This window comes from Cucumis melo, chromosome 1 (assembly GCF_025177605.1).
Source record: "Cucumis melo cultivar AY chromosome 1, USDA_Cmelo_AY_1.0, whole genome shotgun sequence".
NCBI classification, from domain to species: Eukaryota; Viridiplantae; Streptophyta; class Magnoliopsida; order Cucurbitales; family Cucurbitaceae; genus Cucumis; species Cucumis melo.
Window position 1 is genome coordinate 22,590,191 of NC_066857.1, and position 10,940 is coordinate 22,601,130.

General features: G+C 36.8%; 1 protein-coding gene across 5 annotated transcripts; it reads right to left on the bottom strand.

Annotated features, from left to right (window-relative positions):
• Positions 1 to 575: 575 nt before the first annotated feature.
• On the bottom strand, positions 576 to 10,188 carry LOC103489707 (uncharacterized protein At1g21580). Of its 5 annotated transcripts, none has more exons than XM_051086659.1 (10): positions 5,008 to 10,181; positions 3,860 to 4,052; positions 3,603 to 3,750; positions 3,331 to 3,430; positions 2,534 to 2,624; positions 2,062 to 2,332; positions 1,923 to 1,965; positions 1,696 to 1,799; positions 1,080 to 1,274; positions 576 to 996 (listed from the first exon to the last, which is right to left on the bottom strand). In XM_051086659.1, the coding sequence occupies exons 1-10, from the start codon at positions 10,001 to 10,003 to the stop codon at positions 994 to 996; spliced, it is 6,144 nt and encodes a 2,047-aa protein (XP_050942616.1). In that variant the 5' UTR covers positions 10,004 to 10,181; the 3' UTR covers positions 576 to 993. The 5 variants fall into 5 exon arrangements, with proteins under 5 accessions (XP_050942616.1, XP_050942612.1, XP_050942610.1 ...); XM_051086655.1 differs by having other exon boundaries at positions 576 to 1,011; XM_051086653.1 differs by having other exon boundaries at positions 576 to 1,274; positions 3,675 to 3,750; positions 5,008 to 10,180.
• Positions 10,189 to 10,940: the final 752 nt, after the last annotated feature.

Consider the following 10,940-nt stretch of genomic DNA (forward strand, 5'->3'; position numbering starts at 1 on the left):
ACGATTTGATTTTTAATTTTTCTTTTCTATTAAATAATTTAGACCCTTAAACAAAAACAATATAATTTTTTATTCCATTTATGAGGTTATAAAATTTTTTTTTTTTGATCAAATACATATACTTTTAGTCGGATTCTAAAAACAAAACAAGTTTTAGAAAACTAATTTATTTTAGTTTTAAAATTTTGATAAATAATGATTTGGTTTTTGAAAATGATGAGTAAAGTAAACAACAAAATAAAAAAATTTATATTTAATTCACTTTTCAAAAACTGAAATCAAAACTAAATTTTGAATTGGATTGATTCACATGTTCCTATTATAGGACTAAAAGTTCAGGTTTAAGAAAATAAGCAAAATCTCCGTAAGGACTCACTCCTTATTATGAGTAAGATGTGTATAGAGAAAGGATTATATGAATAGATTTATGGAGATTTTACCGTAAGAGAGGGAAATGTTTGAAGGTAAAAATGAGTTCATGAAAACCCTAAAACTAAGGTTTACATAACCCTACATCCAAACGGGATTAACACTAATACCAAATGCCCCCTCAGAATCCTAAAAAGAGAACAAAATTAAAAAGGAATATTTTAGCTTTTCATACAAAATTATTTCATTCCAGTCCGAATTAAAAATGTCCATTTACAGTAATGGCAGAAACGGAGTTGATCCAGATTTCTGCAACTAGAAGAAGCTGAACTAAAAACCTAAACTAAACAAAAGAAAGAGAAAAAAAAAAACTAAACTAAACTAAAACTAAACTAAACTGTGATTCTGTTAAACCTTAATGGTGGGAGACTGGACAAAACCTTGCTCCCAACGAGGAAGGAGCAAGCAACTCAGTTTGCCAACTATTGCACAGCCAAATTCTCATTCATTACCCGAACTGGTTTGATTAGCTCGTCGGGATCTTCTAACAGTAACTCAGAGAGGTAACCTTGACAAAAGGACGTAGTCTGGCTTGTCGAGTCATGGCTTTCTTCAATATCTTCATCACTGCCGACATCAAGGCTGATATAATCTGTCAGATCCTCAAGAAAAGGGTCACTCGATTTAACAGGAAGCTGCTTATCACTCACCACCAATCTAGATCTAGAAACATCCTGATTTGTAGAACCAAAGTAGCGTCCTTGATCGTTATTCCTCCCTTCCAATCGCTTTCTTTTCCTTCCTTTAGTTTGTTGTTTAGGATGGTGAAGTTTGCATGTTGATCTATCCGGGCATGTTCCTGTTGCTTCCAACAAGGGGCACACATAACTGTGCTTCTTACGGCACTGAACAATTAGGTTCCAGATTTCATTAGATTCACAATTTTACAGTTTATACACATGACATATTATTGAGTTAAAAACTTGATATTGTCTTTAAAAATTCAAATGGCATCTAAAGGAGCAAATTTAGAAGTATGATAAAAAGCATTGCTCAGAAACAGTAAACAAAATGTCTTTTGAACATATTTTTCAGAATCCACCACCAAATAGTAACCACTAGGGGAAAAAAAATGAGTCCTCAGTCAGGAAGGGTCACCAGCATCACGAAGCACACTTGCAAAAGCTGAAGATTTTCAGGGAGACAACAATGTGTTTGACCAGAAAATTTGCAGCATATTCGTTAAGAGTTAAAACTACATCAAATAAATGTGCAAGTGCTTCATGTTGACTAACCAGAAAATAATACTTGAAAAGTGGAGATTACCTCGTTTCCCAGAGCACAATAGCCCCTAAGGAAAGCCTCGCAAGTAGGAACCTTTGAGTTAACATTTACATGTCTATAAGCACAATTTTTGCTGCTGCATAAACCTGTCAAGAAGTCCATTATATACCTGGAGTCCAGTAATTTTCTTTCTTTCTCTCTCTCTCTCTCTCTCTCTCTCTCTTTTTTTTTTTTTTTTTTTGGTGGGAAAGTTAAAGTTTGAGAATTACCCTGTAGAAAGTATGAACAATCAGGCATCCTTTCTGGAATCACCTGTGAACGAAAATTGAGATGAAAGGTTATCGACATTTGACAATTAACAAAACTAAAGCTTACGCAAGAAAAGATCCATCAATTCCATCAGTGAACCTTATGAGTCAATTTGCAGCTTGCGTTAGAACATAAACCGTTGAGAAATTTTGTGCAGACTGCAATCTTGGAAGTGTCGTGAATATAAGGGCACTTGCCACCTTCTTTGTTACATTTACCAAATCTTGTGAAAAATTGACAGTACATCCGCTTCTTAGCCAGCCGCTGTCTTGCAGTGTGCAAACTCCATCGAATTTTCTCACTTGCCAATATGCGTGCTCTTCTTTTTGGATTTCGGACCAATTGATTGCCTTTTCCGATCTTTACATATCTACCAGTCATTAAGAGTCAATTACAAGAACATTAGTAGCACAATTGTCTCAAAACTTTTACGTCTATGAAACTGAAATACTAAAATCTGCATTTTTGTTTATACAGAAAACAGAAATAACAGTGATATTACACAAGTATACTGTTCATCTAATATCCATGCACATACTCGAAACATGCATTAGTTTAAATAATCACATACTCATCATTGCCAATCACTAGTCTTGCTGGAATATAAAATTTCTTAGCACTCTTTCTTGGTTGGAGAGTAGTAGAACCGGATGCTTGGTCATCTGTAGAACATGAAAAATGAAGAATAGCAATGAAATTAGAGGTTGCCGATACCTATTAAACCTGTGAATGTAAGTAATAAATATACTGGATAGCTCAAAAACAGACATGTTCTGAGAATATATAGTTTGGTTCTAACATATTTTAAGTCCAGTATTGCACAGCTGTAATGTTTTGATCTCTAATACATCTTTTAATAATTATTTAGCTGTTGTGCCTAGAAAGATGCACGGATTACATACTTATATTTTAAAAAGTTCATTGAAGACCACATTGAAAAGCAACCAACGAAATAAAGCAGATGGAGCTCCTAATGTCCAGTGACTTAAAATAAAAAAAAATAATAATAATAAAATAAAATAAAAAGTAATAAATTAATTAAATTAAAAGAAAAAGAAAAAGAAAAAAAAAGGAATCCTTGCGATAAAGAAAAGTACAAGGGAAAAAATGTTACAAGAACTAAAGTGAAGAAACTAATACTGCGCTCCAGCAGTTTTCTTACAGAAGAAAAAACAGAAACCAGGAGATGCCCAAAGAATCTAAGAAAGACAAGTAATGTCCACCACAAAAGCAAATATCAACTAGCTGGGAGTCATGAATATAATTTAAAAGTGTTCTTCTTTTACTTCATTATAGGAAACACAGATCACTCGGCATGCCAGAAAAATTAAAACACAATCTCATAGAAACTATATCCAACAGACTTACAAGAAAATTGACTTCCACCAAGAGTGTCAGAGGAAACAGATGGATCCCAGTTACGTTCTCTTTTCTTCCTATCTGCATCAGCAACTGCCCTTGTAGCTTCCTATATTAAAGAAGAGAAAAAAAACTATTTTCTGAAAAAAATGTTATAAAAGAAAAGATCAAAGATCATTCTTGCCTCCACCAGTGCCCATGAAAAAGAATAAACAATAGGAGACTAAGAGGAAGAAGAAATTGCAGCCTATGAATATATTATTAACCAACTTCCAACAAACCTCGTTAGCTTTCTTTGAGTGCTTTTCAATGGATTTTGACCACTTTAAACTAGACCTGCCAACACTTAGTACCTTGGATTTTCGAAGTGAAAATCCATGTTTTGATCTTTTATAAACTGTGTTCCTGTTCCTCAACAGCAACAATTTTCTGGTGGAGAAAAAACACTGGAATTACCACTTGTTGAACCTAACAGCCCCTTTAGGTAGAAAAATAAAACAAGCACGAATAAGATTAGAATAGTTCGTGCACAACATGCCTCAGTATAGTCGAACTGTTTCTCTGAGTAGAAGCATTTAGTTTGAACATCTTCCAATATGTTCTTTTCCAAGGAAAAAGTCGAGGAGCCATCTTGTGATTCTGCAAATTGCCAGCACCATTTCCTGCAGCAACTGAACTGCAAAGTGTCCATACCAAAGAAGATTTTGAAGGCCCGTGTGTTTCCAATAAAGCTGTAAAGAAAATCCATATTCAGTTTTATTATTGACTGCATTTCATCCTAAAGCAACGATGAATGCCAGGACGACTAGACCCACACCTAACCCAAATGCACGGAAGAAAATTAAAGATAGAGAGAAACAATGGTTATTAGGGATACAAAGTATATTTGGGATGAAACACCAAACAAGACAAATCAATTGAATGACTTGTAAGAACAAAAGCCAGCAATGATTTAACACAGATCTTTTCGTAAATGAAAGACAAATTTTAAATATCTCTTATCATTATCATTATTTAATTTTATTATTGAGGTGAACTCAGAGAGTATACAACAACAATGGGAAAGGAAATACATGAAAAAAAAACTAGATCTCAAACATTTTCAGACCTATTATGTACAAGCTAAAATCCAGAAAGCTATCCATCGTGATTATTCGATTTTAACACCACAACATCTAGATACATGAATCAACAGTTCATTTTCTAACCAATAAAAGAAAGGAACGCCATAAATATGTTCTTTCACCCCAAAAGAAAAAAAAAACTGCCACATTCAGAGATAAAAATTCCCAATAAATTGAAATGGAAAAGGAGAAACTTACAAACCTTCTATCAAAGTACAGGAAAATTTAACAGTATCCAGAACCTAAGGTTAAAACGATTGCTAATTAAATATATAAGTAATCAGAAGATTAAGAGATTGAACAGTGTAGAGAACAAGAAATTTACACAATACTGCAAGCACTAAAAAGAGTGTCCCTGTATAAAGAGGCAGACACAAGGGATACAAAGATGCGAAAATCCTGTAAAACTGCCTCCTCTATGATGTATACTCATAATTCTCATTATAGGACAGTGAAATGAAATATTAAAAATTTAGAATCTAAATGAAATTGTTCATAATATACTGTTCCAATGGAAACATTTCCAAGGCAACGCAATAAAGCTATAATTTATCTATAATACCTTTAAATTGTTGCCTCTTATTAAAATTTCCAGCGTCTCCATCTCCATAAGAGCTTTGGGCTCCCGGCTTTGAAATATCTTCAGTGGGCAGTAAAGTCTGCTTCATCTGACATTCTGATGGGGCCCTGATTAGCTGATTCTTTTTCCTCTTGTAATAACCATCAGAGCCCAAGGAACAAGTCGTCTCCCTGTTTTTAGTTGATAAATCACAGGGATTTGAAGTTGCAACCAATTGATTTGACTTGCGCTTCACATACACCATCTTTTTTACAACTAAAGAAACAGAATTCGTTTTTTTCATTTCAGCCAGATTTTCTTTCTTATCAGCAGTAACAACCTGACTTTTAGGAGCTAACAAAATCTTCAGTGAATCCCCAACCGACTTTGAGAGATCACTAACTTGTTTAGACTTCATGGGATTTGATTCAGTTTCATGGCAAGGAGACAGGGCACAATCTCCCATAGGCACAGAATAATTGGGGGACCGGGACTCACTAGATAGTTGGGGAGGATAGGGATTATAAACATTAGCATCAGTTCCCTTCGCTTTAGAATGGAAACAAGAGTTAGCGACCTCAACCTTGTTAGACTTTACGCTAGACCAGTAATCATGTTGATCTGATGAGCTTGAACTCAAATCATGAGAGCCCAAAACTCGTGCAGCAACTGGAGAAAGCTTTCGAACTAGGCTGTTACCTTTACGAATGTATGAAGTACTCTGAAGCATTCCACCTCCTCCATGTAACTGCCCTTGGAGAGGAATAGAGCTCAAAGAAGGCTTATTTCCAAGAGCCGGAGATGGAGAATTTACATTTCGATGCCAACTTCTGGGCTTTTTGCTATATGCTGCAGATGTTAAATTTTTTGAAGCAGGGTATGTGGAAAAGGATTTAGCAGGAAAAGCCTGAGATTTGTAATAACTCATTTTCTGTTCTTTTTTGCATGAGTTGGAAGAATTATTGTCAGCTTGAAGTCCATTTTTTAATGCTTCCAAAGCCTGTGGTAATACATTGCCAGGGGACATATTTACAGCATTGGTATAACCTAATTTTCTATGAACAGCCAAAGGCTGTGAAAACAGAGTGTCAGTAGATGCCTTTAATTCATTTTCCACATTAGATTTCTTCTTCACTTTTTCATCATCTGCACAATCCATTTTGGAGTCAGTGTGGCTGAATGATGCCTCACAATTTAATTTATGCATTTCTGGAACATTAGAAGCTTCTGAAGAACCCAAATGACCTCGTGTATCAAACATGCTGCCCTTAATTTCCCTATCAGAATTGGCAGCGGGGAATCCCTTCTCATCAAAAGATATTTCAATACGATGCAAATTATCCTGGCAAACATTACTAGATGATTTAACTGATTCAGGATTTGGACGATCTAAGGTTTGAGAGGATGGAACTTCTGAAGGACTTTTCCACTGTTCAGTCTTATTACAAATTATAGATTGTCGTTCTGCAGCATGAACGTTTAGTTCTTTTCTTCTGTCAGTGACTACATCCATATCATCACTTTGATTAGTGGCCATTATGGTAGCACCAGTCACTTCTTGCTCATATCCCAATGATGCTGAGGGAGAAAGTGACTGACACTTCGAGATAGTTGAGACCTGGATTGAACAAGAGTTTTTTTCCAGCTGCTCATATTTCAAGAGACACTCTAGGGGGTTTCTTTCTATATTGATCTCTGTGGCAGTTTCTTTTTTCGATATATCATCGAGAACCATGCTCATCCCCTTTAAACGATCTGTAGAAACAGTACTAGCTGTGAAAAGAGTATCCACAGTGGATAATGCAACCTCCTTTCCTTCCACTAATTCACCATTAGAATTTAGTGGATCACTTAAACTAGAAATGAATGTAATTGCAGCATTAGTTTCACCACTGCGACAAGGCAAAACAGGACTAGCAATGCATGTTTTTCGTTTTTTTCGAGACTTTAATGATACATCAGTCCCTCTACTATCAACGTCAAACCCCGTCAACAATTTGTTTTTTGGTGACTTACCTAATGAAGTGTAATCGAGCATCCCACTCTCTCCAAAGGTGGTAGGATTTTCCCACATCACCATACTTCCAAGACCTGAAATATCCTGCTCTGGAGGGCAATGACCTTTAGAATTGAAACTTACACATAAATCCTCAGAATTAGTCTCTTGATTGATGTCACCAGGACCTGCAAAATTCAGTTCCCTCACCTTAGACAACAATTTCTCACCTTCTCCACTTAGTATTGGATCCTTAACTTTCAAAGAACCTTCTTCTAAACTAAGACCTAATGAAACAGAACTACTACCAACAGATTCCTGTACTCTCGTAATACCAATCCTCTCACAGTTAAAAACCTCATCCACTAGTATATTAGTACACTGATGACAATCATCTGAATTCCGATTAGTATGTTGGTCACTGTTATCAGCTTCCAAACTTAAGGAATCAACCTGCATCTCAGATGCTTTTAGATTTACACCCACCAAAGGATTTGTAATTGTAACTTTTCCTGCAGGTACTCCTACGACATCAGTCTCAAGAGGTCCAGTCACCTTATTTGTATAAAGCCGCTTGCAAATTGCATCAACAATAAAAGTTTCAGAAAGTAGAGTATTCTCTTCAAACTGAGTTACTCCATTGTCAAAATCCATGGGAGTATCTATTCTAACAGTCAAATTATTTTCATTAACAAGACTACCAAGAAGATTAGGATCATTAGGACTCGATGATCCAGACTGACTGCCTCCCAGAAAAACCATTGTAGCTTTAGACTCTTTACCTGATACACTTTCAAACGATGAATCTTCGATACCCTTACTGATTCCAAAATCAAACTCATTATGTCCATTTTGTAATTGAAGATTCTTACTCGAATTTAAAAGAGGTGGTATGGCAATGAAAGAAGCGTTTGTCTCAAGATGATCACTAGTTCCTCTTCCCTCTTTTGTCAAGGAATTCAATGGAGAACCTAAGCTGTTTTTATTACTCTTATCTGCAGGTACACATTCCATGCCCATGACTGTATTGGCTTGACATTCTTTTGATGCTACAGGGAGGACAGATTGATCCGCTTTTCTTTTATCTAATGATCCTGACATATCAGTCGGGGAAGCCTTCAATACAAAACCATGGTCTGAGTTCTTTCCAGATGTGGAAATCTTGTTTTCTGAAACTTCTAAACCCTTACCAGACCCGGTAACATCTGGGGGAATATTTGTCAAACTGCTTACTTTCACTGGAGGGTCTTCAGCACCTTTTCTAGTCTGTAAACCCAGTTGGGAACTCACTACCTTCTTTGCTACTTTCCTCACAACTTTTTTCTTCTTCATGGTCCTTACCATAGCTCCTTTTCCTGAAACATTCTTCCCTTCTACATCTGACACCTTTCCTTGTGAAGGCCTCTCAAGGTTTCTTTTTCTAAGTGAATAGCTGCCCTTAACTGAAGAAGCATCAGTTAAATTATTAGATCCATTACCAGCCAACGGACCTGTAGCCTTCTCGTCTAAATCCTTCAGCTCATTTTTAATGTCTGGGGGACAAGTGACAAATTTTGTAACATAATTTGTCCCAAAATCATCCTTGTTCTGTCCAGTTAAATGTGAGTTAGTAGAGTCAGTTTTCTCATTTACATGCCTTGAATCGACATCTGAAATAGGAGCAGACTGTGTTGGTGCCACAATAGCCTTGGCCACCAACGAATTGGATTTAAAAGAAACATCTAGCTCCATGGGACTTCCCTCTCTCCTCTTCCCTGAATCCATTCTGTAACATAAAGATCTAACCTGATTTTTGCCTCTGAGGAAACTGTTCTTCTCATCAAAATACTCAGAATCACGTAATTGCTCACTCTCTCTGTTATTGTGACAAGGATTTGCCATTTGAATTCTAAGAAAAGCACTCTTTTTCTGTACTTGCTTCCGTGGAGTGGATGTGTACTCAATATAACCTTCCATACCACCCTTATTATCATAGTAATATTTCCCTAATTCAGCATTAGAATGCCCATGCTTTCCAGATAAAATTCGAAAATCAGTACGGTCACCATGTCCTCTATCATTACTTCCATCTAAGTACGAATTGTGCATGTTCCTAAAGGTCTGTTTGCTATGAACCCATCTCTGATTTTTCCCCACCATTGTACTATTCCTACGACTCCTAAAAGATTCTTTTTCATAATTCGAGCCATACCGGTGTTTATCAAAGCTTCCTGAAGTAAATTTATCTCTAGACAATGGACTCCGTGAGGCTCCACATTCCATAAAGGAAACATTGGAATCTTCTTTATGGTGATCATGGTGATAATAGTTCTCCTCACCGCGTCCTCGTAGCACCTCTTCTCTTGGATTTGGCTGATAACTATCACTGTAATCCGCTCCCCGCCTAGAACAATTACCTGAACTATACCTAAACATTTCGGGTGGCGGATACGGGATGCCCGATCTGTGATCAATTTCTCGGTGACCCATTCTATGATCAAAATCAATAGGAGAATGCGGTAATGGTGGTCGATTATCCACCGTGACTCTGGATGGATCCGAAACATCAAACCGACTGTCATGGTACGGGTGGTTGAGATCAACAAAATCACGATGAAAGCCTCCGTCGAAAGAGATCCGACCGGAAAGCGGAGGGGAACGCTGAAATTCATGACGGCGGGGCGGAGATCTCAATGAGTCTTCGTTGATTGGAAGATGGGTGTCAACAACAAAATGGGGTTGTGAGGGATTATAAGCAAGGGGAGGTTGGGGTGACGGGGGTGGATGAATGGAATGATGACGGTAGGACGAGGGGGGCGGTGGGGGGAGCGGGAAATCAAGGGGTTGATCGGGATGATTATGAAGAAGGTGGTGGTGATTGGGAGGGAAGGGGAAACTGGGATCTTCGGGGAAAAAAGGGTGAGGAGGAAGAGGGGCGGAGGGAGGAGGAGGAGGAGGAGGAGGAGGAGGAGAGATGTACCTGGATTGATCCCGTTGATGGTAAAGAAATTGAGGTAAATCCATGGCGGAGATCAGATCTGGTTGAGCGGCCACTGTTGATGGTGGTTCTTGGATGTGGGTTTGTATTTTATGGCGCTACACCGGCCATAGTCGCGAGGAGTGTATTTGATGAATTGAGATATAATTTTGGGAGATCATCCATCCCAATCTTGTGGATGAAAAAGTGTAAACTAAAACTACGTTGTTTTGGTGTGTACTCTCACCTTTCACCTTTCACCTTTCACATATGGAACTCCTCCACGTTATCTTTCTTTTACGGTATTTTCTTTCTTTCACATATGGAACAACCACGGTATTTTGTTGTTGACACGTTCCCGTCTCTTTTCCGGAAAACATATTTTCTTTCTTTTACGGTATTTTCAAATCAAATCTTTCATCTATTTAATATTTTACTAATCTTTCAGTTCCAACACTACCGGCTGTTTTCGGTTATAAATAATAAAAAACAAACAAAAAGAAGATAATAGAGAAGAGAGGAAGTAAGGAAGACTCAATTGTGTAATCTATTACAAATACATCATACATCTCTATTTATAGAATATGTGTATAGGTTACGATAGAATTCAATAACTTGTATGTTCTAACTTGGAATTAAATGGTAGTAATATAACAATTGGTAATCTATGTAGGTTATGGATATCTATCGACATTCATGTTATATAATTTTGTATTTTATAATACTCCTCTTAGATATTCATATTATATAAAATAAATATCTCGTTAAAACCTTGCTAAGAAAAAACTCGATGGAAAAAATCCCAGTGAATGAGAAAGATTACATTGTTTTGTGTAATTTAATAACTACCTCATTAAAATCCTTGTAAGAAAATCCAATGCAAAAAACAATAGGCTGATGGAAAACAAGACACGCGCAGCAGAAAAATAGGATCTAGATTGCTATAATTGCAGCTAAACAATTTAGTAATTAACATGCATAAAT

What these genes read in the sequence shown, in the direction of transcription:
- LOC103489707 (XM_008448978.3), bottom strand. Translation starts at nt 10,003, where the DNA reads ATGGATTTACCTCAATTTCTTTACCATCAACGGGATCAATCCAGGTAC. An exon ending in TGGTGGAAGTCAATTTTCTT is followed by an intron (nt 2,625 to 3,330) that starts GTAAGTCTGTTG and finishes CATGTTCTACAG; the next exon opens with ATGACCAAGCATCCGGTTCT. An exon ending in GCTGCAAATTGACTCATAAG is followed by an intron (nt 1,966 to 2,061) that starts GTTCACTGATGG and finishes TTTCGTTCACAG; the next exon opens with GTGATTCCAGAAAGGATGCC.